Raw genomic sequence first — 26,767 nt, 5'->3', positions numbered from 1 at the left:
TCCCTGCTTACTATGGAGTCCAGTAAATAGTACAGGAACAGGGCCTGTCCCAGGCTGAGAAGTGGACAGACAGAGGTTCAATGGCCAGGAACTTCCTAAGGATGAAAAATACTTTGAAGAAATTGGAGACATGATACAGGCTGTTTCTGTCAGTCCTGCAGGAGTGAGTCTTACGTGACCTTGAATGTTGTTCACAGAAAGGATTTTTTTCTTTTTAGCAGAGCAGTATATGCTACTGCCAGCTCTTAAACAACATTGTTTTTCAGGGCATTTGATAGAGGGTGAGGGGTTTGTTTGGTTTGTTTTGGTTTTGGTTTTTTTTTTTTTTGTTGTTGGGAGTGGTGGTGGTTTGGCTTTCTGTTTTTTAAAGAGAACTAGGTTTGCATTTTGGCCCTTGGATCTTCCCTTTACAGGTGCATTAGCCATAGTAAACGTGACACCAGGGCTAACACTGAGTTAAAATGGGATTTCGCTATAAGAGAAGTTATTCATGTTCGCTCAAGTCACAGTTTATTTTTCCAGTTCTCAAATAATTTTTTTCCATTATTTTTCTAAAAGTTATAATACAAATGGAAAGGGTATTACTAAAGTTAAGAAAATACAGGTCACAAACAAAGCCAGTAAGTTACCTTTCCTCTTAATACAATTGCTGTACACGTTTTCTATACCTTCATCACAAGCTTATATTTGCTGGTAATTTTGCTTGAAATAGCGAGCACCCCAAATGAAGATGGCACCACAGGATAAAATAGCCAGGACAACTGCAACGATTCCTGCTGTGTTGATCCCACAGGAGAGCGATACGGTGGCCAGCTGAGCCCCAGCTAGCAGTTTGGGTTCAGAGCATGTTGTTCCTTCAGGGTCTTCAATTTTATCCAGATTCTGCTTATACCAGGTGATTAAACCAATATTGGAGCAGGTGCAGTCCAGAGGGTTGTAACTTAAATTGATTATGCAGTGGCCAGCTAGGGAGGCTAGCTTGTCACGTGGCACAATACGTACCCTGTTGTGAGCAAAATTGAGATAGATGCTTTTGAGGTTTGAAAATGCATCTGTGCTGAATGCAGTAAGTTTGTTGTGGCTCAGATCAACATGCCGTAACTTCTTGAGGCTGAGAAATGCTTGGCCGCCTATGGTTGTCAGTTCACAGGATGATAAAATTAGCACCTCTAAATTGGATAGGTGTTGGAACAGTTTGTCCGTTGGCATGATGCCTGACTCAAAGTTATTTTGACTAAGGTCCAAGAGCATGAGGTTTTCCAGGCCTTGGAAGAGATGCTGAGTGCTAGTATTAATGTGGGAGGAGGAAAGATTCAGCACTTGCAAGAGATGCAAATTTCGGAAAGGACCCTGTGAAGTGTTGATATGAAGAGGAGTGAAAGCTAGGTCCAGCAGCTCCAGGTTAGCACCATCCGCAATGAGCACGTCTTGGAGGCGGAGCCTTAAGTTGTGGCTCAGATTCAGGTACCGAAGACTGCTCAAACCACTCAGCGCCTTGTTACAGCAGTCAAAGCTTTCAATATGACTCTTACTTAAATCGAGGTGTTGAAGCTTTGACAGTTTCTCCAGACAGCCAGAGCCCAGCTGCAGAACCTGCAAGTTCCCCTTGATGTCGAGGCGGGTGAGGGAGGGGAAGGCGGCAGAGCTGATGTTGCAGAGGTGCTCGAAGGAGTTCGCATTGAGAACTAACTCTGCTAGCGAGCTCATGCCGCTGATGCCGGGGGGCAAGGCGCTGATGTGGGTTTGAGTTAGGTCCAGCTTTCGGAGCCTGGTCAAGCACTGAAACGTGTCGGCGTTTAGGTTTCTGAAGTGCCGTAGCTGCAGATAGAGATCCTTGACAGAGATATTACAGAGGCCTTGTAAAACATTTGGGCTTACAGAGGGCTCTTTTTCCACACCGTGAAACGTTCCCAGCCAAAGGGTCTGGACTGTGGAGTTCTGTATCCCTGCCAGGACCCCAGGGATGTCAGTGCAGCCCCCAAAGTCCAAAATGTAGAAATGGGTTTGGAAAGCTCCAGGTTCAATGTTTATCATGTCATTGCCTTTAAAGATGAGAGTTATATTGCTGGTCTTCTGCAGGATGTGGACATCTTCTGCTGTGATTGTTCTTATGTTGTTCATTTGAAAGTCAAGGTATTTGAGGCTTTGAGTGGGAAAATTAGGAGGAAACTGCAGTGAAGAGATGTGGTTGCTGCCCAAGATGAGGGTATCCAAGCTGTCCAGATTTGTCATTGGAATAAAGGACATACTGGTTATTCCTGTCTGCGTTAAGACAAGCTGCTTCAGGGACTGTGGGCCAGCGAATGCTGTGTCAGACAGAAACATGAGCAGGTTTCCAGTCAACACGATTGTCTTCAACTGCTTGTTGCTGTGAAAGGCGCCATCATACACCCAGTTAATCTGACACCTTGAGAAAGCAACAGAAACCAGCATCAGTGGTCAGACTTGCACAACTCTCCCAGTATATGTGATAACCTGAACTGCACTTCTTATCTGTGAGAGCTCATGATCAGTTGCCCTCACCAGGATCAAACTGTCTTTTCCAGTCATGCTTGCCTGGTATTTTTAAGCTCACATTCAAATACAGGGTTCTGATGAGCTGCAAAACCTGCCCTGAAATGATGGGTGCGTAGAGGCATTTGTAGAAGTCAGGAAGACATTGGGGTTTTAGTGTACGGCTTAGAATGAAAATCTCTTTTCTGACAGAATGAGCTGCACAGTTACAAGGATCAAGCCTGTCCTTCTCTAGTGTTTCGGGAACAGTATCTTTACAGAAAAGTAAATTAAAAAATTGCTTTAGTGGCTTTGCTGTCACTACTGTCTTAGCAGCAGTACTATGTGGAAAACGTGAATTTCACCCCCTGTCCCACAAATGATTGCCACCACAGGAGAAGCCGAGATACTGCCCAAGTGTATCAATCTCTGCTTAGCAAAATGATGCACAGCTGTCCGCAAGCGCTACTGGTGGTTTCCCTGTGAAGGCAGGGAGGAGATGCTCTGGTGTGCCCCAGAAGCTGGCTTCGGGCAGGGGGCTTGAGCAACCTCATGTGGAGGAATGAGGATGCTCTCCCGTACCTTGTTAGGTCCAAGTAGAGAAGTGACTTCAGCTCAGAGAAGGTTGAATTCTGGAGGGAAGGGAGCACATTGAAGCTGAAGTCGAGGATTTCGGTTGTCACAGGTAGTTTTTCAGGGATCTCCGTCAGTCCTAAACCTTCACAGCTATAGCTTTTATTTACTGCAATCTGTGGAAAATATATAGTGAAACTGCGAGAGGTATGTACTGCAAATATAAATAGGAAACTATGGCACCTAAAAAAAAATACCAAACAGAATTTTGAATTATTTAAAAACATAGCAGACAGAACCCCAGGAACCTTAGTGCAGGCTTGCAATGCCCAACCCTGGGGTTTTGTGGAGTGTGTTTTTAAAACTAGTGCCTTGAATCTCTCTTGTACTAATTTGAAGTGTGTCTTATCTGTAGTTCTTTCTTATCGAAGTTAGTACATATGAGGATTGTTTACTCTTCTGGATGAATTATTAATCCCTAAGAAAGAATCCCCACAAGGTAGTTTTAAATTCTGAATATCGTGAGTCTTGTAACAAAGCTTATTCTAAGAGAAGTCTTAAGAAAACCTTGCAGAGAGGAGGTAAAACAGAGTGGGTCTGGGAATGTTTCTAGAAGGAACATGTCCAAATTAATTGGATCTGAACCACAGTTACACTCTGCAGCGGGGATGGCGGGAAGGTTTAGCTCTGGGTAGACAAAGATCATATCTGATACGCTGAGTCTTTAAAATTTCTGTGAAGGCTTTTCAGTTTAACTGAAAATAAATTGATCTATTATGTAGAGAAGTCTACTCTCTGGATCCCAGGGACATTCATTAAACGCGCTTGACCTGCCTTTGCCTGGTGATTGCACAAAAGTCAACCAGAGCCTGGGACTACGGCATCCGGAGAAACGCCAGCCCGGAATAGCCTGCCATATCCTCTCAGGGCAGCGGAGGTGCTCAGACCATCGCACCTTCCCAGCTGCCAAGCCGCGGTGGGGGGCATGGGCGCAGCCAGCGCAGTGCCACCCTCCTCCTCGCCCAGCCCTGCTGCCAGGGAAAGCCCCGGGTGGTTGCAGGGCCAGCCGGGAGGGACGGGGTCCGCGGGGCCACGTGGGAGCCACAGCCTTGGCAATATCCTGCCAGGAAACTCGGAGATGTTCTGCTTGCAGAGAAGTAAAAAGCATGTATTGCACAGCTGGCCAATCTGATCGTTTTAATGAGATTCAAAGCTGTTCTATTAGCCCAAAGAAAACAAGCACAGGTGGTGGGACATGCGGTGAGAAATGCACCGGAGCTGGGGGCCCGTGACGAGCAGAGGTGCGTACCCTGTGAGGTGCAAGTGTGTGTCTCACCAGGGTTTTGTTGAGGTGCACATGTGTGGACTCTGGGGAATGGCACACGAGGTTCAGGTCTTTTCATTCGCGTGGGACTATGAGTGAGACCAAACCAGGTCTCTGCCTGTCTGTGGCTTAGGAGAGGCACCTCACTGGAGGGGAAAGAGCAGTATTTGTTTCAAGCCACAAGCTGGACGTGGCAGCGAACACTTTCTTCCTTTGCTGTAGGTGCAAGTCCTGTAACCGGAGGGTGCCGGGGAAGCGCCATGCCACGGCCCCACTGGGGAGTGCTGCTGCAGGCGGCACAGCCCCGCAGGCAGGACAGAGAGACACCAGCAGCGACATGGCGGAGCCGGGAGCTAGCGGAAAGGAACTGTCACAACAAAACGCCCCATGTAGGTGGGGGGCACGGCTCCTCCACCGTCCCTCTCCTCCTTGGCGTGCTGGGATGCGGCTGGAGCTCGGCACCCGGGGGACAGCACCGGGTCCGGCATCAGCAGGGCGGGACAAGCCAGCGCTGCCCACAGCTGGGCCCTTGGCACGAGCCGAGGAGCAGCGAGCCAGCCCGGTACCTGCCATGGCACGAGGACTTGGCTCCACTCTAGAAGCACTGAAATAATACAGCACTGTTAACTATAGAAATGGCAAAATGTACACTTAGAAAAGCTGATGCTTTCAGTACCAGTAAGCAAAGAAGAGCCCGTGGAGTTAACTGCCATGACATGCACTTTAGACAGATAAAAAATGTTAGGCTGTCACTATAAATGAGAACAGTGTCTATGTTTTGCCATTCAAAGAAATTTGCGAGTAAGGTCTCTCTGTATGCTTTGTGGCTTGGAGCAGCTCTCACAGGGAGCTGAGGAGCAGCCGTCCCCAGGGGAATCCCCGTGTGCAACTCAGTGTCCTCAGGGCACTGTACATTTAATTCAGTGAGGAACTTGCTGTTGGCCCCAAATATGCACTGCGCAGGGGGGCTGGGTTTCCACAGTGCTTCTTCCCAGAATCAAAGTCCTTAGTTTTATTTCCTTGACTCCCACTTTAAAAAATAAAATAAAAATCTTATGGCTCAGCCTTTTCCCCTGCACCCAGAAAAACCCTGGTACTTTCCTTCTGTTTTCATGGGGTATCACACATCAACCAAATCACAAATAGAGACAACATCATCCCACCACTGTGCACAAATACCTGTATGGAGAGCACAAGCATGAGACAAAAATGCTTTTGTCTGTCCTCTGTCTAGCTCCGGTATCTGCTAAACACCCCTGTGAAAGTGTATTGTCCCTCCAGCTCTCTGGGAGGTGAAGCACAGTGCTGGCTTGATGGGCTACCAAAGTCCCTGGCAGCGGCAGGAGAGAGTGTGCGGGTGCACGGACACATGGGTGTGAGGAGGAGGAGGAAGGACAGTGACCGATGTCCCTGAGCACATCTCAAGACACCCGCCTTATTTCTCTGATAAAGGCCTTCACATCCCACTGAAGGAAACCCCTCAGAACTGGAAACAGGCAGACACCAGCAGGCAAGCGTTCACTGGAGACCGATGCCCTGCACACGCGGCTCCTGTATCACGAGAGGGACCGGCGGCTGTCACTCACCTCTGCACACGTTGTCTCTGCGGAGATGGATGCTTTGCAGCTAATGCAGGCAAGCACTGTGAAAATCATGAAATATAAACCACAGGCCATTACGGAGTGAGGCCGTTTGTTAAAACGGATGATCTTGTGCTATCTTCCTTTAACGAAAGCGAGACAGAGCGGCAGAAGTCAGGGAAACTGGGTGAGTCGGCGAGAAAGGAGGTCATGAGGAAAAGAAATGTTTGCTGGGCCTCCCGAGTTCAGTGTGAGCAAACAGTAGTTTCGGAGTGAAAGAGGAACTTCCCTGCTTTAAATATAGTCAAATGACTGTGCACTGCTACTTTTCTGGGGCAGAACAGGTTTTTTAAAAATTGAAAGTGAGGGCAATTGGTCTTTATGCTTGCGTAGAGTGACACGTCTCCACTAAGTACAGGGGAGTTAGTTAGTTAAGTGTGAAATAGGAGGTAGAGCACGAAAAGGGCTGATGAGACTGCAGTGTTTCACCAAAGGGGAATTAAATGCAATGGAAAGTTTGAGTCAAACAAAATTTGACTTGTGAAAGTCACAAGAACTTGTAAAACAACTGAAATATAGGCACAAAATCTGTGCGTATAGTGCTGCAAAAAGGATCATAATGCTGAAACATCGTTCAATCTGAAAATGAACTCTTTTCCTCTTGCGTTTAGATGACAGGTAGTGACCAGTTTTCTGAAAGGCGACAGTATTTCTAACTGTCTCTGAGAAGGGCAGGAGTGTGGCAGCTGCAGGCAGGAGTGTCTGGTCCTCGCTGAGCGCTGGCTCTAGCCAGCCAGCTCAAACAGCCTTTTTTTTCCCTTCTTTCAACGGCTGAGCTATTAGCTTGATAACTATGTTTTCAGCAGGCTTACCTGGCACTCTTTCTTCATCACCCAGTAGAGAAAGGCATGATGAAAACATACTGATCTTGGCAAATGTGCCCCAGCATGGTGTGGAGAGTCCAGGTGGGCTGAACCACAGAGCTGATCCAGCCCCTGGTACCTCAGTCAGTGAAGCTTCAAGCAATCAAGATGCCATCTGGAGAGCATCAAGCTCGACACCTGGGAAGATGGAGACATCTGGGCTTCTCTGGTGCCAAGGACATGCACAAAATCAGTGGCTTCAGCTCTGAAACATTGTATAAGGGCCACGGCTGCACTGGTAGCTGGAGATGATGCGTCTGTCGGGTTTTACCTGAGCCATGCTGTGCTCATCCCTGCAGGTGGCTGGGGAGAGGGGAGCAGTCAATGTGGCATGAGCAAAGCTTAAAATCCAGTGCGGAGCTGACTCTCTTGTGCATCTTTGCCTAATTCTCTAGGACGGGCTGTTGCGGCTGGTGGGCACAGAGAGGCCACAGCACCAGTGTCCTGCTGCTTTATTTGTCCGCTGCTAGGATGCTTCTGTGCTGATCTGATTCAGCTGGTTTGCGGGTTTTTTTTTCCTCCTCCTTAATTTATAAAACTTAAAAGAAAATAACTTATCTGAATGACAAGCTAAAAAGCTAACTCCATATCCACTAACAGGTCTGCCTCTTTTCCAGCCAGCTCCACATTTGCTGGAAATCCTGCTCCCCCTGCAGCTGGTAGCAAAAATTTCTGAGAAAGTTGTTGTTCGGGATCTTTGGTCCTTGTTTATTTGTTATTTTGCACGCTAAGGCTGAAAGGCTAAGGCTCGGGGTGTCCCCACCCTCCCCTCTGCGCTTTCCTTGCTGGCAGCAGCCTGAACTCACGTTTGCATCCCGTGACTTGTTTCTGGCAGGCTATGAGCCCTGGTGGCACAGATGCTTCCTCAAACCACCCGTACCAGAAACCTCGAATTTAAGATGAATGTGTTGTTTGGGAAGAAAAGTCCTTTAAATCAGGAAGGGATATCAGCTGAAGCCAATCCTGCCTCTTCCTGGAGTGCAAGTATATCACTATGTGTCATGGAATTTACATGTGACATAAAGGGGTATAAATAACTCCAGAGATTTTGGGGTTTTTTGGGGGGGTGGTGGGGGTACGGTTGTTTTTTGAGGAAACAAGAAGTTTTATGATCCAAATAGTGAATTCTAAGGCCTGCCTCAGTTTCAGGTAATGAAGAATTCATTATGAAATTGACATTGGGTGCCCAAAGTTCTTCATCTCATCCATGTGCACAAGCAATCGCTGAACTTAGTAAAAATGACTAATGATTAGAGGTGTCTGAATTATTCATTACATGTGCCTATCTGATTAACTTAGCTCCCTGTGCTCATAAAGGAGTGAATGGGGAGAGGTAAGAGTTTATGGCAGTAGTTAGCTGGAGGAGGTTTTGGTGCTGGCAGAGGGCTTTGCTGTGAGCGCCTGCCATGGGCTCAGGCTCAGCCAGGCTGCAGTTCCTCTGTGACCTTTTCTGCACATTTTCTGCATTTAATAATGGCGCTTGCTCTTCCCAAGTTCCGGGTGGATCCTTCCTCCATCACCACCTTCAGGGGGGCTGCCAGACCATGGGGGCCGCTAGGGGAGTGCCCTCGAGAGTATTTTTCTCTTCATAATACTACTTTCTACGTGCTTGGCTGAAACTCTTCCCGCTCTGGTGATGGTAAATTTCAGAGCATGTGAACAGCAGTGGTAATAATTGACTTTAGTGCAATGGTGCTTGTCACTGAGTGCTCGTGAGATACTGAATGCTGCTGAGGGCCAAGTAAATTGCTCCCTCTGCACTGCCCCTCCGGCGCCGCACCACCCCACAAACAAATTGCACTGCACTGCAATCAAAAAGTCCCCTGGAGAGGGGACTGTACATCCCCCCTAGAAGTTCCCCATTTTAAACTGATTTCTGAGTTAGACAGGAGGAACAGCTCACGACGCTTACCAAAATGCGGTGAGTCACCCAAGGCAGGTGGTGGTGGCCCTTCCTTCTCTTAAAAACCACCACCGACGCAGTGTTGGTCCTAGTGGGGACCACGATGGTGAAGTGGTGGTATGTTCCTCGGCCCAGCCAAGTGGCATGGACATGGGCATCACGTGGGCTGTTGACATGATGCTGAAGTCACAGGATGCCAATTCCCACCTCTGCCACAGAAAGACGGGTCCCGTTTCTGGGTGGGATCCTGGGTTCTGCAGGAACCTCTCTGCACGGGCAGGAGGATGGCTGGTCAGGTTGAAGGGAAGTCCTGCCTGGTGGCAATCCTCTCGGCTGGCCCTGTGCCTGGCCCTCATGTCAGGAAAGGCTACTGGTCAGAGCACAGAGCACAGCACTTCCAAAAAGCTTGGCCCGTGGGGGGTGCCCCCAGTGGGATGAACCTGGGAAATTTTTTCTAAGGCAACCCTAGAAAAAAAATTAAAGTGCAAAGTGTTGTGTACATATATTAAATAGACTTTAGCACCCTCAGAATTCCTATCAGACATTAATTCTCTCTTATTTAAGAGATAAATCATGTCAATCTCTGGGTCTTCCATAGCTCAGAAGAAGGGATTGGCAATCCAACACAGCAGGGCTTCCAAAATACCTGTCTATAAAAGACCAAAGGATTAAAATAATTTTCAGTCATTCAAGTATGGATTTCAAGATTTTCCTAGTTTGTTGTTTACTTTGGTACAACAAACAAGAGATAGGAACCCAAATGATTGCTTTACATGTTGGGTGTTAAGAACCTGGACTGGGGCTTGCCTTGAGGCAGTGAGATTTGGGCTGTGACTGTTCTCCCACCACAGCCACACGGTGCCCTGAGAGGAGACACGGCAGCTGGGGAGGCCCGTGACCACCTGCCCTGCCCTGCCACAAACCCACATTTTTCCAGCAGGAAAACCTGCACGGGCTCTGCTGCTGGTGCAGGAGGTGTTGCCAGCTCAGCCCGTGCTCCGAGGAAAAGCCTAAAAAAAAGGTGATGCAGCAAGAGCATAAATCACCTGCAGCGAGAAAAAGCTGCTGTAAGAAATGTCAGACTTTACTAGACTTTATGTGGAAACCCTCTGCTTTGTGCTGCAGCAATTGATCTTTCTGAAACCCTAAACAAGGGCAGAAGACAGCAGCCAGATATGCTTGCCATCCCACGCTCTTGGTGCATGTGAGCAATGCCCCTTTGCCTGCCCTCACAGGGGGTGGGGACACGAGGGACCGGAGCTGCAGGACTCTGCCCACGATGCCCTCCCCAGCTGGGCTCCAGCCTGCCCAGTGGGCATTTCGAGCGGCTGGGGGGCTAGGCTTCAGCACCCCCGCCTCAGGGATTCCTCTTCTCTGCTTTGCCACTGCTTCTTGGTGGGGGACCAAACCACCAGCCTCTGTCTCTGGCATTGATGGTTAAGGATAATGCTGAAAGCATGCCACAGCTTCAATCCAAAATTTCAATGATTTGAGCAAACCACTTGCACAGGTAGTGACCTGGATGCCCCTTGAAAAGAGAGTGAGTGTGACCAGGGACGCGATGTGAGCAGTGTATAGAAATACCCCAGACAAATAAAGCGAGCGCCCCTCTGGCCGTCTCCCCACAGATGGCTTCTTCTCATGTGAATTTTACTTGAGGCAGCTTTAGAAGGATTGATGGTGAAGGCGCTCAGCCAGGGTGCTGCTGCCGCGCCAGGTCCTGGAACCCCTGGGCTTTGTGGGGGCATCAGTGCTAGTTTTTTAGTAGGCAGGATGGACAAACTTTTAGCTGATGATCACAGCTTGCTAGAGGCCAGGGGGGTGCCGGGCTTCCTGGCCCCCACGCTTGCATCCCTGGCTCTGCCTGCCAGCCAGGAACTGGGCTGGCCACGGCTGGGGCATGCAAAGCCATCTGAAGTCCTACCAAACACACACTGAAAACAGTCAGGACAAAGGCTCTATGCGGGAAGGAAATTGCTGATGGGACTTAGTAACTGATTAATTACTGAGGTCTTGTACATTTTTGTTTCATCTGCAAAAGGGGCTGTCTCCTACACTATCCCTGCAGATACTGTTTCTTTATAACTATTGTTGTGTTACCCTTCCTGAGTAGCTTGTGATTTTTCACATATTCAGAAGATGTTTTGAGGATCTCAGCTGGAGCCCCCTGTTACTCTGTGAAACAGCTGTAAGACTTTTCCCTATCTCAGAAATGTAGCCCCTGTTTCCTGCTAAGCAAGCAAAATACCTGGTATTGTCACTCCCGGTGGGTTGTATCAGTACTATAAAGCCAAGATAAAATGCAGATTTCAGTGATTCGTAACAAGCTGCTCTTTCTCTGTCTGAGCAATACAGAAATCTGACAAACTGGGCTGCACATGTCTTGCACACGATTTTTACATGACTTGAGTAGCAAGTAAAAAATCAGAATTAAAACCTGCGTGAGCTTCCGCTTTCCTCAGCTGGTCTCTATCGGGTGTAGCTTGGCACAGCTTTGAGGAAAAGGAGCTTCCCAGCCCTGGCATGGAGGAGCTGGACTGATCCCTGGGAGTCACATTTTTCTTGGGTTTGGTTTGCTTTGGTTGGCCACAGATATTAACCGTGCAATGGGAGGAAACTGGGCAGAGATAAAGAAAAAGAACCAAACTGAGGGAGCCGATGTGAGTTCAGGCTATTTAAAGAACTTCTGGCACAGAGGCTTTGAAATGACAAAAGAGCATCTTAAAAGGAAGTTCTGTTGCTAAGCGACATTAATTGCCGTGTTTAGAGCTCCAGGAACAGAGGAGAGAAACCTCTCCCCACACTTGCAAGTAAATGATGGTAAGGAGCACCCGTGATCCAGGTGCCATAGCTGGGTCCAAATTGGGTTGGAAGTGTCCCAAGCCGTGTCCTGTCTGAGACAGGGTTTCCGTGACCCTTTGGTGGCCACTGGTGAGACTGTGGGCAGGTGAGAGCCGCCTCTCCCCCCCTTCACCTGCGGGCTTTGAGAGTCCTGAAACGCAGCAGCAGGCAACACCTCTGGTCAGGGTGGGTGGGAATAATGAGAGAAACCCAAAACTGCCATGACGAGGAAAAAAAAACGTAGGTCGAGCCCAGCCAGATGGCTTGGGAACCTGAAATGATGTCTCTGCACAGTTTTGACTGCTTCAGTTCACTTCTCGAGTTTATTTTCTCTTTCTCCCCCATTCATATTAACAAATTTTCATCTGCTTATTTAGCACTGATGATCTTTGCCGGATGAGCATTCATGCAGCTGCTGAGTGATATCCTATGCTGGTTACAACAGCATAAGAGGTAAAAACATAAAATGCCTGATGCTCCAGTTGGGAATATGTCGATGCCCTAAATATATTTTGCCACAGGGTAACGTTTGTTCCGTTGGTTCCTTTGTCCTCACCATGCTTCAGATACATGGCTCTGAAGTCCCTATCCCTGCAGCAATCTTGCCTTTCTTGCCAAGCTTGAATCTTTGACTGATCCGGTTTGCTGATGGGAGAACAAACCAATCTCACTGTTAAAATTCAGGACTTCATTCTTAGTGCAACTGTTGGGAGCTGCTAATGAGCTGCTTCTATCAGATGGGTTTGAAAGGGGGGGGTTCTTCCCACCCAGCCAGACTAACGATGTGGACATGAGGCGAGCGGTCCTGTGTGCAGGACATCCTTTGGCAGTCCTCACTGGAGCTGTGCCTCTTCCACCTGCTGGCCTTGGCACATACCAATGACCGGGAGCCAGAGGTCACTTCTTCCATCAGATACTCCAGAAATCCTGTCTATTCTAACATCTGCTTTCATATGTTTTTTATATAAATATATATATATATATGTATATACACACTGAATACCTAGTCCCCATTTGCAAAGGTTATGTGCAAGGAGAAGAATTTGCCAAATGTTTATACTTGATGAATTTGTCAGATCCTGGTCAGAGACAAGCTGGTTTACTCCTAAGCCCCCTGAAAGATCACTGGACGAATGTCCTACCGTATTGCCAACTGTCTGCAGGTTGGTGATTAGGTTTTTGAAAATGTTTCACTCGGCAACTTGGTCTTCAGCAAAGTTTCACTGCCATCAGAGAAAGCACATCAGAGCTTTGCACTGCAGCTTGGCTTGGTCTTTGCATATTGCCATCCCTCCAAAATACCAATTGCTTTCATATTAAAGCTATAAGCAAGCAATAGCCTTTTCTTCCTTTTTGCAATAACTCAAAAAAACCCCAGTGAAATGCTTGAGAGACTGTACCCTGGTGGTCTATGCTCCCCTGGGGTGGCTGGGAGCAGCTGAACAACCACTCCATTATTCAGCCCATAGTGGGGAAGGCCTGGGATGGCTAATGTGCCTATCCCAAAGGGAAGTGAGCAGCACTGGGTCGTGCAGCTCATTCCTACAGCCGGGCTCCATCCTCCCACAGGTGATGACGACGAAGTCTTGGGGGGATGGTGTTGGCTGATAGCGCTTCCTCTGGCACAGGGGCCCATTGCCTAATGACATTTGCCATCAATTATAGGCTTTTTCCTCTTGGTCTGGCTATATTTTCCTTGCTCTAATTTAACTAGTCACCTGTTTTGCTGAACAGTTGACCCTTTCCTTCACCTAACATCCTCTACAGCATCCGCAGGCTGCTGGTGCTGCAGTCCCCGTGCCCTCTGTTGCTTTGCTTCACTGCCTGCAGCTCGGGTGGCTGTTGGTCAGGGCTGTCATCCTCAGCTCATGGAGACAAAACCATGTTTAAAGAAGTGTTCCCAGCAGGTGTGTGGATTGTAGTTTGTCACGCTGCCATGCTGATCCAAGCTGCACTGCCTGGGGGCAGGCACACACATCTCTGTCAGTCTGCAGCACACCATGGGATGTATATTTTTCCCTAAATCACAGAAGACTGGGTCTTAAAGAAATACAAGGGACTGAGCACTGGCCCTGCATTTTAATAAACAAAGAGACAGTTCCCGAAGTTGTGCCGGTGTGACAGAAACACCAGTGCCTTTCAATATGCTGCTGTTTGTGAGCAGTATGTCTGCCTGGGCCAGAGTTTGCTTGGCCTGGTTAAACGACACAGACTAGGAGGGGGCAACAGTACTCTATAAACGGTCTTTTTTACACATGAGTGGAAATAATTCTTTGGAGGAGGATGGTGGGGTGAACAATGGCAGAAAGTGAAATTCCTGTGATCCAGATGAGATTTCAAAAATTTGCCTGCCATAATTTAGTTTTACCACTTCTGGATTTCAGCTGCCTAAGCAGCATGATCAGCAACGTGTGGTTTGCTACTGGACCAAATCCTGCATTATCGGGTGTGGAGGAGTCATAGCCAGTACTGCAGAGCAAGCAGGGGCTGAGGGACGTTCTTGCCCAGAGAGAAGAGGACAGACAAAAGGGGAAGGAGCTGGAGTTTGTAACAGATTTAGTGGGTTACCCACTGCCAGAGGAAAATCTGCTGCTCTGAGGACCCCTCCTTGAACCATGACTGTGTCTAGATTTTCAGTTAACAGCACTTTCCGTGGCCTTTTTTTTCTAGGTCCCATTTCTAGACTGCCATCAGCCCGGACCTTGTCATGGCCAGCGCTATGGCATCTCTGCCGTGCATGCTGCTGTGCCTTTCTGCAGGCATCTCCTGGGCGTGAGCTCCAGCTCTCGTGGCTGTGTGCTGAGTCAGCAGTTTGCTAAGGCACTCTGGGGTACCCTGAGCATGGCAAGGCAATGCAGAGTTCCCCTGAATTCCGAGGGGTAATCCATCCTTTTAGCATTATTTGTGTATTTGTGCACCTTGCGGATGCGGGCAGTTTCACTCGATGAGATTGTTGTGTCTGTGATCTATGCTGGTGGCTTGTTGATATCTTGCACAGTTCATGGGACGTTTGTCAGACCCCTTAAGCCTGAAAGATTTTGTATTTTCTTAGCTGGTTCTAAGTGGTGGTAACAGCGCAAAACCAAAAGGACACGTCCTTGATGCTGAAATCCACTTCTTGTCTCCCTTGTCCCCCAGGATATGGATTAAATAGACTTGCAAGATAAGCTCTGTTATCAAAGGGTAAAACTTGGAGTCTGGATAAACAGGAGAATAAATCCAACAGTACATTAAGAAAGAGGGAGTAATTATTATTTTTAAATGTAACCTGATGGGTTTAATGCTGTGTACTTGCCTCATATTCATGATTTAAAGGATTGCTTATCTAAACTGGAAACGCTTTCAAAGACAGGAACGTGTTTGAACTCTGCAGTACAGATGTTCCTTCTGATTTACAAGCACACATGCAAGGATGCAGACACTCCTGGAACAAGCTGCAAAATGAGAAGAGGAGGATGATACACATGATAGAGACAAGAAATAAATTCTGAGCAAGGTACAGATGCAGCTCTAAATCAACTGATGGAGACAGGGAGTGACGGAGGGAGAAGGAGTCTTTTTGGGAAACGGTCTGAAGTGGAAGTCTGTGTGGTAAAGCTTGAAGCCACCACACAGCCCCAAAGTTTCCTGTGGGCCCTGAGCACGCTCATACAGCAACAGTGTAAATATTACACTTACATGTCAAAAGTCAGATAAATTATACAGTTTCTGTTGGCTTTGCACAACATTTTGTTCAAACTCTGGAGGGGTGGGACTAGCGAAACCCCTGCGGATGGGAACCAACGCCACTGCTGGCACATGCAGCCGGGAAGCGCATTGCCAACATTTTCCTACAGCTTTTCTCCCGGTTTGTTGCTGTTTCCCCCCACTTCTGCTGCTGATTTCCACGAGATGGAGCTATTCTAACATGGCTGTGATGGCAGCCCCTGGAGAACAGTACACTACCACGTATTTTATTTCCATGACAATATTTCTGAAGTGGGTAGGCTTTTATGAAAAATTATCATCCAAAAAAAACTCCCAACCAAGCCCAGTAGAAACTGCTGGAGCTCGATGTGCGTTTTGCCAGGCTGCGTCGTTAAAAGGCTCCCTGCAAAAATTGCTCCCAGGGGATGCAGGTGTGTGCAGAGCAGCTTTCCCCACTCTGGGGTGGCTGGTTCGGTGTGCATCCAGCTTCACCTCTCCAGCTTAATTTTGCTGTGGCTCAGGAAAACGTCAATGCCCCGTGTCCCTGGGGGCCACCCTGCATATACCAGGGGAGGTGGTCCTCTGACACCCATCAGTTCTTGCTCAAAGCCCCGGTCTGCACTCCTCAGCTGCCTGCCTTTGCTGAGTTGTGATGACCCCTCTCATGTGGCATTTCTGTCCTTTTTAATCTAATTTTTTAATCTATCTTTGTCTGTTTCCACACGCCACCTTCTCCCCACTGCAGCACCTGCTCGTTCCCTCTCTACTTCGTCCTCATCAGCCCCATTTCCCATTGAATCACACTGCAGATGAAAAATTGTGCAAATGCTGTTGTTCTGTGATGTATGTCTGCAAACCTCATGACACGACATGGTCTTTGACCAGGCCGTGCCCATGGAGCCAAGTTCCTCCTGCCCCTGTCATTTGGGCGTGATTTCCCACTGCAGCCCCTACAAACAGCAGCAGCTCAGGGAGAGGCTTTTATCTGGGGAAATTCTACAGGAGTTGTCAAAATTAGGGCCAGGTTTATATGCAATATTTGTAATACTTGAAAAGAGGGTATCCCAAAAACTTCTTGCTCGCTGCTTGCTCTTCGTGCTGTTTCAGGCTGTGCTGGCATTGTCATGAGAAGCTGGTGCGCTCCGTTTGCACACAGGAGATAAGTGGCATCTCTGTGATGAGGTGTCACTGGCAAGACGTGCCAGCCCCGGGGCGTGCGGCCATGCATGGAGCCGGCGGGCAGAGGTTTCCCTCCCGAGCAAGTGCCCAGCACCGGGGCCCGGTTCCTCCCCGTGCCTGCCACAGCAGAGAGCTGCCACTTCTCAGCCACACAGAGTCCAAAATCCTTGCTGCCATGGGACTCAGCCAAGTGGAAACCACAGCAAGATAAATTAGAGGCAGCTATATAGGGCAGGGGGCTGCCATTGCCGGATCTGGTAACACTGCACCTGTCCCAATTCCCGTGTGAAATCTTAATCTGCAAAGACTGGAGCGTAAATGCGTTTGGTGGTTGTTTTTTGGTTTGGGGTTTTTTTATTTTCCAGTGTGGTTTAACATCCCTCCTTCCCTGCCCCCAAACCCGCACTTTACCGTGGAGGGAGTTTTGGAGGAAATATAAAAACCTCCTGTGAACTCCGAAGCAGAGGGTTGTCCTCTGCAGGCACCCCTGGGGCAGGCTGAAACCTCCGACCCGCTGTCGGCACGCAGGTACTTAACAAGCACTGCCTGTCTCTTGCTTTTCAAGACCAGGACAGAGGCAGCATCAGCATAATTTCAGTTTTTCTAATCTGGTGACCATCCTCCAGCAGCTGAGTGCAGCCAGGAGGCCCCAAGGAACAGGCAGACATCAGCTGGCTCCGCTGCTGTGGAGCACCTTGCTGTGGTTCCCTCGGCTGAAGTTTGAGCGTCTTTCTGCCCCTCTCCAGTTTACCACTGTGGTCTTCTTTGAAGTGATATTGCTTGGGCCAATTTGTTTCCATTACCCCACTTGTCCTTTCATGGAGTCGTTAAAATCCTCTAATACAGCTTATTTAAAAATAGCTTCAAAGGCCTAATTTTCATAAAAATGTGGGTGCATTTGTGCATACCTAGCATGTAGTTACCACACATCTTGTGTGTGTGTGTGCACTTGACATGCTGGTCTATCTGGCTGAGGTTTGCACACGCAAGTGACTTGTGTGGGTGCACATACTTGCCATGTGCATGTCCGAATACAAATGGACATTTGAAATCGGCCAAGAAAACGTGCAATATGCCATTGTCTGTGGGCGTTCAGGGAAGTAATTCTTGGGGGTGGCAGAGGGTCCATAACTCCTTGTGGATTTCACTGGTGTGCAAATTTCCTGGGACCAGTTGGTCCAGGTCCCAAAGCTCCTGACTTACCCTGCCTCTGGGAGGGTTGCCCAGATGGAGGGAGGGAGGGACAGAGGGAAGGAAGGAGGGAGCAGGCTGATTGCAGCACATGGGCGCATGGCACAGGCAATGCTGGTTCCAGGTGAAAGGGATGAGTGAAAAATTGATGAGCCAAAGTCGATTATTCCCCTTGTGTGCAGGTCCCTGCTTTGGGCAGGCAGCTGAGCTGGAGCACAGCAGAAAGGCAGCTTCTCGCTTGCCAGCTCCCCTGCAAGCCCACCACCCAGGGCCAGGGAGAGAGAGGGGTGCCTGCTCATGGCCACAAACTGTACACAGAGCAATAAATGGCTCTCCTCTATGTTTATTCACCAGAAGGAAGACGAGGCATGTGATAGCTCTTGCTAAATATTGGTGCCACAGATATTTTTACCTTTTATGTGAGAAGAAAAAAATAGTAAGAGGACCTAATAAACCACAATATAAATATCAGTGTTTGAAAGATCTAGACAAGGAATTACTTGGACTTCCATGAGTTTCACATGGCAGGGCTGGGGGTCATTTAGGCTAGTGATTATTCCAGAGACAGGGTGTGATTGGACTTTTAGGATTTGAAAGGATTACACTTGCTCTTCAGTTTTAACTCATTCTTTTTAAATGTTAAAACTACAAATTATCACACCCTTGGTCTGTGGCATAGGACAAACTTTGCTATTTTTTTCCTACCTCAGCTCAGATTAACCACTTTTCTCCAGTGCTACTAATGCCACAAAAAATATAACTTTTCTTTTTTAAGTAGTTCACACTGGTATGTGCATGCACACATACGGGCAGGCATGTGTTTCGTAACAGGTTTTCGTGCTTGTGACTCAGAGCTGAACTATTAAACCATAACACATGGCTGACATCTGGAATTCACTCAGAGGTTTTCATCATTTGAATATTGGTAGTCATGGTTTGCTACTCTCTTTTCCTCCAAAATGTAACTTTCTTTATTCTCAGCTCATAAAAACAGAGGTAAAATATTTTACTGAGCCTGTTGGTGTCACTTGATCAATATATATAAAAGATTTTGTCCAAGCCTACTTAAAAAGCACATGTGTTCAGAGAGTTTGGCAGATAGATCTTTCTAAAGAAAGTCTCTACTTTGTCTTCAGATTTAAAATGACTGCTTACCGTGAGAATATTCAGAAAATTGCTTATTTCTCCTCAGGTAAAGTCTGTGCTTGCTTAGAGCACAAGCAGTCACCAGTTAGCTAGCAAATTGGAGTAAGAATTGCAGATGGATTGCCTTGGTGTTTGAATCTAATTAGTTACATTAATTCCTTTAATGAATGTCTCTCATTCGGCTGGTTTTAGAGCAAGATTAAAATATACTGGTGTTTGCTGTAATGTGGAACAGTTTGTCTTAACCTGTGTCTTACAGGGCGCTGTGTGCTATTCCCAAGGCTGTCTGCTGTGGGCTGGTATGGTCCTGCAGAGATTAAGGTTTTGCATTCTCCTTGAAAATGTTGTGGCTATGCTAGTCAGTGTTGTAATTAAGGATATGTCGAATCTCACATTGATACCAAGGATTTAACGAAAACTGCCATCTATCTGCTGCTGTGATGAGTCTTAAAGGGCTGAATCAGGGGAACTGGTTTTGGCTCTGATTCAGAAAAGCATCTAAGCATATTTTTCAATCCAGACCTATAAGCATATCTTTAACTTTGGGGACCTTCTGTTTTTTCCATTGACTTTGAGAAGGATGTGTCCCTGCTTCAGTCCCGCTTCAGGAAGAAAGGAGGAGGTGCTGTCTGAAGCCTATGCTGACCCCTCTCTCTTTGTAAGTATCGTATGTCGTCTTTGCCTGAGGGGTAACTTTGCCACTAGGTTAAAGAACGTGATCATGAAGGTTTCTGAGTGATGGTCATATGAAGGTTTGCTGCAGAGGCTTTCCAGTTTTTGGCTATCGGAGTAAAAAGCGGCAGTGGTGTTCCAGCACTGTGATACCTTTGAGTGTTGTAGCAGTGAATTAATGTCACTCGATGCAGGATTTTTCATGTGGTTCAGTGTAAGGCCTCTCAGGTTCAGCAGGGAGGGCTTCACATGCAGCACATGGTCTACGGTGCCTATCTGCCACGTATAACTGACTCGGGTGATCACTTGACTGTGTGCCTGAGCTGCCTCAGCTTATCACATATGTATTTTTTTGAAAATTTTTAAGCAGTTGCATTTCAGACCTAGTCATGTCTGTTCTATTCACAGTAGCTGGGTAAAAATCCCATGTCAGTACTTCAGAAAATAATTTGTCCTCTGGGATCTCTGACTGTTACTGCTGTTTATTAATCACACCGTGCCAAGTGGGTCTCATTGTGGCAGGATGTGATACTTAAGCACGTGATGGCTGGAAGAGCATCCTGCCCAGGGTCCTTCATCCTCACAGCTGCACGTCACCACCGGCTGGACAAGGTGCACCCGCATCGCTTCACTCACCTGTCAAAATTAAAGTGGAGTCCTTCAAACTCCTACAGATTGATTTCTTCATCAGAAAGCCCCTAGTGCTGGATGTGATCCTGAGCTGTACCCTTGTGACAAGGTTTTCCAGTGCATGTGGATTTGTATGTTAACGTGACTCCGGTGGCTGCGCCCCTGACTTTGGCGAGGGCAGGAGATGGCCCAGGGCAGAGGTGGCGATGGCCAGACCACTGCCGGCCCGTCTGCAGCCCAGAGCAGGCAAGACCACCCTGGTCCATCGCACTGAGCTGATGTGCAAATGTGGCTGTGTTCAGCTGCTGGCAGCTCTGCTAATTGATTATGTGCGTACACAAAAGTGCTGTGCTATAAACAGCAAATAAAACTATGCTGTCAGACTGTCAAAATCAATCTCAATTTTGGATATGGCTAGACATGCTACTTTTTTCTCATTATGAGGATTAGAGCTTATTATTATGGTTATCTGATGCTTCTGATATTGTCAAATTCTGTTTTCAGTCACTCTGTAGCTTTTGATAAGGTGTGAGCCCTTGAGTTGAGCACTTCCTCGCCAGATCTCTGGGCAAAGCTGATTTTGCTGGAAACTTCAGCCAAAACAGCTTGGCCATTTCTGAGCACAAATCCTGTGCACATAAATCCTCGTGCACACCATCCCCTGGGGCTCCCCAAGCTTGCTGCATCCCTTGGGGCGGCTCAGTGGGGCCACATGCCCTGCGACTTGCAGCAGCACGTGTTGGTGCCTCTGCCACCCCCCAAAGTGTGCGGTGTCCCCGCAGAGTCCAGCGCTGTGCTCCACCTTGGGGACGGGTGATTCATGCTTCTCTGATCTGTGGTGGGAAGGGAACAAGGCAGACTGTCTTTGAGTCTGGTCCCCACTGAGGATCACAGTTTTGGCTTGCTGCTTGTAAAATGAAAATTATTACCTCTCACATCCCCTTACCCTTTGTGCATTTCCCCAGACTGCCATGAAAATTAACATGTTTTTTCTGAAGCACTTGCGTACAGTAGTGGCATGGGAGAAAAACAGGCAGAAATTAATTAGTCTGTCTTCAGAGCAGGGTTTTGAGGATTATAAAAAATAAGCCTGTTAAACATTAAGAAGAAAGCAGAATGCTCTGTACTGGGTCCTCTCTCACCCTGGGTACTTAATGACATGTTTTCACTGGAAAAAAAACGGTATTGTCATGTTAATTAAAGGCTATGCCAGAATGCATATGTACAAGGGGGGTAATTGAAGGATGCTGAATGTCTGCCAATTTGACATTACCTAACTAGCTTGATTTTTCAACCGTGTTAATATTCTTTATTTATTTTTGGGATGTCATATGAAAGAAAAATATTTTAGCAAAATAGCATACTCAGTAAATTACACCAGTAGGATTTCTTGTTACTCTGTGCCTCATGGAGACAATGAAAAAAGGATAGTAAACAGAGCAGAGAAAGAACAGTGTGCATATCATGCATAAAAAGGTACTGTAAAAGCAGTGATCTGTCTGCCATAGTAATGAAGTCAAGCATTTCAAATAATATGATTTCACAGCAAGAAATGATAGTAGAGATCTGCTGAGCTGTATCTGTATGAGATGGTTGTGACTTATCCACATAGAACTACAGAAGAGGTTAAATCTTAATTTTATTAAATGGTGAGTCACAGCAGACAGGGTCACCTTATGGCTTTTCTAAATTCCTAGCTTTTCTCGTCTCCAGCTTGTTATTTATTAGAGCTCTGCACAGCCCTGTGGACTCCATGCAGTACTGGGCTTGCAAATTCATGGTGCTAGCCCTCTTCCCCAGGGTCCTGCCCTTATTCTTGTACTGTGGTGTCAACCACCATATCTGAAGACATCACTCTTTTTAATCTCTCTGGTTTCTCCATATATACGTCCGGTAGAAAAAAAAAAAAGACAATTCTGCCCTGCTTTTGCAGCTGGGAAGCCCTGGCACAAGAGTGTGTTGCTTGCTCAGCAAAATGGGATTTGATTTGTATCCCCAGACCCCTAAGTATCTTAGAGCACTAGCTCCAAATCTGATCTCCTCTGTGACTTTGTTCCCCTCTTTCCTTGGGCTGGCACCCTAGATGACTCATTCCTCCAATTGTCCCTTGAATTCCCCCCATGCTGTTTTCAGACTTCCCTTTCTGAACTGGCCTTTTACAGGTAGTTTTTACTCAGAATTACTTCTGCTGGGAAACCTCTGAGGAAGGAGAAAAATCTGATTTGAAATAGGAAAACCCAACCACACACAATGTAATTAACTCTGAACCTGTTGGAAGGTCAGCTAATATTTAAGACGATTTGTAACCATTAAATTGGGTGAGGGCAGATATGCACCATTACTTGATCTTATCTTCATTTCCCTGGTCATTTTTAATCTCCATTCCTCCTTCCTCCATTTGTTTATGCTCTTTCATGCCTTGCCTCAATGTACACTGTAAAGCCTTTGGGGCAAAGACCAGCAGTGCGGTGGTAAATGAGAAGGACAGACTGACTCTTTCATCTGCTGGCCCAGTCTTGACTGTGGTGAATGCTGCACTACCGATGGTAAGGATGGGTAAATTTGCCCTTAGAGTGGGGAAATTTATCCGTGGCCATGCCAAGGGCAGGGACTGAGTTTGCCTGAGCAGTTAATCTGGATTGCCTAGTGGCAAGGGGAATAGCTGCTTGGGGCACCCGTGCAGCAGCCAGGAGCCAGCCTGGCCAGCACTGTGACCTGTTACTGACCAGGAGCCTCAGCCAAGGGACATGAAAGAATCTGCTATTACAAAAACAACAAATAAACCATTGAAACATCACATGTCTGTAGCTTTAGCTTTTGTATTGTTTTTCACTCCACAGGGATGTTCACGAAGAGTTTCAATTCTTCTCTGTGGAGGCATTGATCTTCAAGACACTCTGAAATACATAGTTCTTGTCAGATTTTACACCAACAAAAAGAATAGTATGAAGAAAAGCCAGAGATAAGACAGCCAGTGAGGAAATATCAGAAGATTACCTTAGAAATGTACATTGATCTTTTTAATGATTTTAATTGTGTTTAATGCTTCAGGGAATTAACTGTGTGAAGAAGCTGTTGTAATGCTAAATTAGAGAAGAACAATTGTGAGAGAGCCAGGTCTTAAACACCTGGCACGATGCAAAAACCCAGCCCGAACCAGAAATGCCACTTACAATGCAAATATCAAACAACAGGGTGCCAGTAGCTCTATTTTCCCTAAAGACTAATCTCTAGGCTAATCTCTAGACTTTGTTACAGTGGTTGGGGGATATCTTACCTTTTCTTGACCTTTTACTTTCCCATAGCTTGATTTTTGTCTCTGACTCTTGCCGTAAGAAAGAACTGTGTGAGTACCTTACTGCTTCATTTCTTAAAAATATTAAAGATAAAATATGCTAAACCCCTGAAAGAAAGTTGAAGCAGTGGCTACTGATCCATTTTAATCTGAGGTTTCTTCATTTGGGTTAGCAATTCCTTTGGCACAGGTCTTTGCAACTCTCTCCAATTACGCATGATGACATGTTTGAGAAAATCTCATCCCTCTTTAGTAATATCTTTATTTCTAACTCTCACCATAAGTAGTTATGGAAGACTGGACTGGTATTTTATAATCAGTGTGGAGGTGAAGGTGAAGTCATTATCAATAAGCCTGCCTTATTCAACAGAGACTGGAAAACTAGTGAATCAAAAGTGAAGACTGTTGTGAGAGCTTTGGCTGGGGCTGGTTTTTGTCCACCACTACTCAACATTTGCAGAAAGTAGAGACAGATTATTAAATTTTCAGATGACATCACAGAACCGCAGAATGGCAGGGGTTGGAAGGGACCTCTGGAGATCATCTCATCTGACCCCCCTGCTAGAGCAGGATCAGCTAGAGCAGGTTGCACAGGATCGTGTCCAGGCAGGTTTTGAATATCTCCAGAGAAGGAGACTCCACAACCTCTCTGGACAGCCTGTCCCAGTGTTCGGTCACCCTCAGAGTGAACAAGTTTTTCCTCATGTTCAGATGAAACTTCCTGTGTTCCAGTTTGTGCCCTACATCAAGGTAGGAGTGTTGTGAGCACATCTCAGAAGCTATTTGAATTCTAAAGGATCTCACTGAATTAAAGATTTGGGCTGGAAAAGGATGGCGTAACTCAATAAAGACAAGCCCAAAGCTCTGCTTTCTCAGAAGCAATGAGATGAATGGGCACAGGTAAGGAAGGGCTAAATGGGCTGGAGATTGCGAGAAAGGGATCTGGGGGGTGTAGTTAGTTACAAGGTGAACATGAGGCAAAGTCATCCTCCAGTTGCAGGGAGCAGGGGGAAAGTGCCATTGGGAATAGCAGTATGAGTTGTAGGAGGATGCACATAGCCTGTGACTGGATAAGCCAGCTCAAGAGCTGTTTTGACAGCAAAAAGTCAGGCACCAACTGGAAGTCCATGGAAGAGCAGTAAGAGTCCTCAGGGATGCAGCAAATAATATCTGATGGTGAAAGACTGAGGGCATTTCAGCCCACGGAATGGGAGACTGAGGAGGGAAGAGAGAAATGTTTCGGTATTGCAGCACTGCTGCGGAGTAAAGGAATGGCAGTTTGCAAATAGCAATGAAGAAGTTTCTGATTTGAAAATGGGAAACACTTTCTGATGGTAACGATGGTGAACTGTAGGAACAGGATGCCAGTTTTCCAGAACAATTGGGAGAAACATCCAGTAATGACACTGGAGCAGCTGATTCTGCCTTGGGACAGTGGTAAGAAATTCATAGCTTTTCAAATCCTTTGAGCTATATGTTTCTATGATTCTACAACAAAAATATTTCAAAGCATTTGGCACTGAGCAAACTGAAAGAGAAGATAACTTGGCTTCAGATTTCTCTTGGTATGCTTAGTGTCAGGTAGTATGGCGTGGCTTTGCTTTTCACAGCAATAGGTGGCTTGGCTTATTCTCAGGAATGGTGGTGTCAAATGAAAGAAAAAATAAGTTTGCATTCTGGGGAGGATTTTCTTCTGCAATTAATTGTGGCTGGAGTCTGACATGGGCCAAAAGTTTGGAATCTCACCACTTCTAACATGGCTTTATCATGAGCTCTGAAAGTCACTGCTCCCCATCGGCTCCCATTTTTGTGTCTCTGTTGGCCAACATGATACCAGACTTCGTGGTATGCAGCCTGGCTAAACAAAGGTAACTATCAAATGCAACTTGTTGGGAACTTGGTTCAAGCTACAGCTTGGTTTGGCAATTAAACTTCTGCAAGTCTGTTTTGTGGTAACATATGAACTGTGACTCGTACAGGGGAAACAAAAAGCTAAGAATAGTATTAGTAGGAATGTGGCTTTGGTGGTTTTTCTTAGTAAAGAGGCAGATGAGCAAGATGTAGCCTGTAAAAGGGAAGAAAAGGCGGGTGGGTATAGGGGAGAGAGACAATGAGTTTTGAAAATTCCAGGTGGGATCTAGCGGTTTGGGCATGTGGAAAGGTAGGCTGGATTTGCTAGCTCTTAACCACCAAAGACAACTTGGTACTTTAGCTGAAGTAGAAATTACCTTCTCAGATAATATTTTTTTGGAGTTGCTTCTCTTATATATGTATATAATTAAATTTTAAGCAGTTATCTAGGGCTAAGTCAAGTATGTTAAATAAGCATCCGAAATATGATGCTTCCAGCCTTAATGCAATTCTTCTGGAGTTTCATGCTGAAGAATTTCAAACATTCTTTTGTGGGACATAGAAACATCCAGCTGGAAGAAGACATTTCAACCATTTCTCTTAAAATTGAAGAGTTCTATGGAATCAGGTAGATTTTCCTGGGACTTCACAAAGAAGGGAGAACAGTAGAAGAGTTTAACATTTTTCTGGTGAGATACTTGAATTATTTTTAAACATTCCAACAAGCTCCACTCCCCCTCACCCCTAACTGAACATTGAATATGGCAGTAAAATAAATATAAGCCAGAATAATATTGGGATGCTTTGATTTTGTTGATTACAGAACGTTCGGATGACTGGAAACCAAATGCTGCTGCAAACCTGCCTTGTTAAAGAAGTGGTAACTTAAGGGGCATGCTCCAGCCTGATGGGGGCAAGACAGGTCTTGCACAGCTCTACCTGGAAGCTTCCTCACTTCATGGCTTTTCCCCATCAAAAAGATCAAAGGAAAGAACCAAAGTTGTCCTACCAAGCCAGATTTTGAACCACATAGTTAGTAAACTACACCTAATGGTGAGAAGCTTCCCAAAGCGTCCACCAGCTAGGTCCATCTGAAGAACAAGGTTCCTCCAGCTGCCCTCTGTTCCTCTGGCTCTGCCCTGGGACATCCCCACTGCCTGCAACTGCTCATTGAAAGTGGTCAGCGGAGGACTGCAACACAGCTCCCAAAAATATTTCATCAGACACAGCACGGACCTCTGTTCTCATGCGTCTGTTCCTGAGGTGGTAGAGTCTGCATGATGCCTTTTCTCTGCTGTGTGCAGAGCTTAATGCAGAAGAGCTGTGCGCAGTTTCTGCTGTCGATGTTGCTCAGCATGTTGCCATGCTGTGCTCAAAGAGCACTTCCCCAGAGGAGTGATGGAATTAGTGGAGGCTGCTAAACCTGAAAATAACAGTCCCATAACAGGATTAGTTGACAGTTGTGGCATGTCATTTCCA

The 26,767-nt window shown here is 46.7% G+C and overlaps 1 protein-coding gene across 1 annotated transcript; it reads right to left on the bottom strand.

Annotated features, from left to right (window-relative positions):
- Window positions 1–502: 502 nt before the first annotated feature.
- On the bottom strand, window positions 503–7,389 carry CD180 (CD180 molecule). The gene is made up of 4 exons (XM_010304566.2): window positions 6,843–7,389; window positions 5,977–6,032; window positions 3,076–3,242; window positions 503–2,407 (listed from the first exon to the last, which is right to left on the bottom strand). The coding sequence occupies exons 1-4, from the start codon at window positions 6,889–6,891 to the stop codon at window positions 682–684; spliced, it is 1,998 nt and encodes a 665-aa protein (XP_010302868.2). The 5' UTR covers window positions 6,892–7,389; the 3' UTR covers window positions 503–681.
- Window positions 7,390–26,767: the final 19,378 nt, after the last annotated feature.

Source organism: Balearica regulorum, chromosome Z, assembly GCF_011004875.1.
Source record: "Balearica regulorum gibbericeps isolate bBalReg1 chromosome Z, bBalReg1.pri, whole genome shotgun sequence".
Lineage (NCBI taxonomy): Eukaryota > Metazoa > Chordata > Aves > Gruiformes > Gruidae > Balearica > Balearica regulorum.
This window is presented reverse-complemented; position numbering and strand designations above follow the sequence as displayed.

Excerpts from the sequence above, each read along its gene's own strand:
- CD180 (XM_010304566.2), bottom strand. The coding sequence starts at position 6,891 with ATGTTTTCATCATGCCTTTCTCTACTGGGTGATGAAGAAAGAGTGCCA. Across the intron at positions 3,243-5,976 it reads CAGAGACAACGTGTGCAGAG|ATTGCAGTAAATAAAAGCTA; the intron begins GTGAGTGACAGC and ends TATTTTCCACAG. Across the intron at positions 2,408-3,075 it reads CTCTACTTGGACCTAACAAG|GTGTCAGATTAACTGGGTGT; the intron begins GTACGGGAGAGC and ends TGCTTTCTCAAG.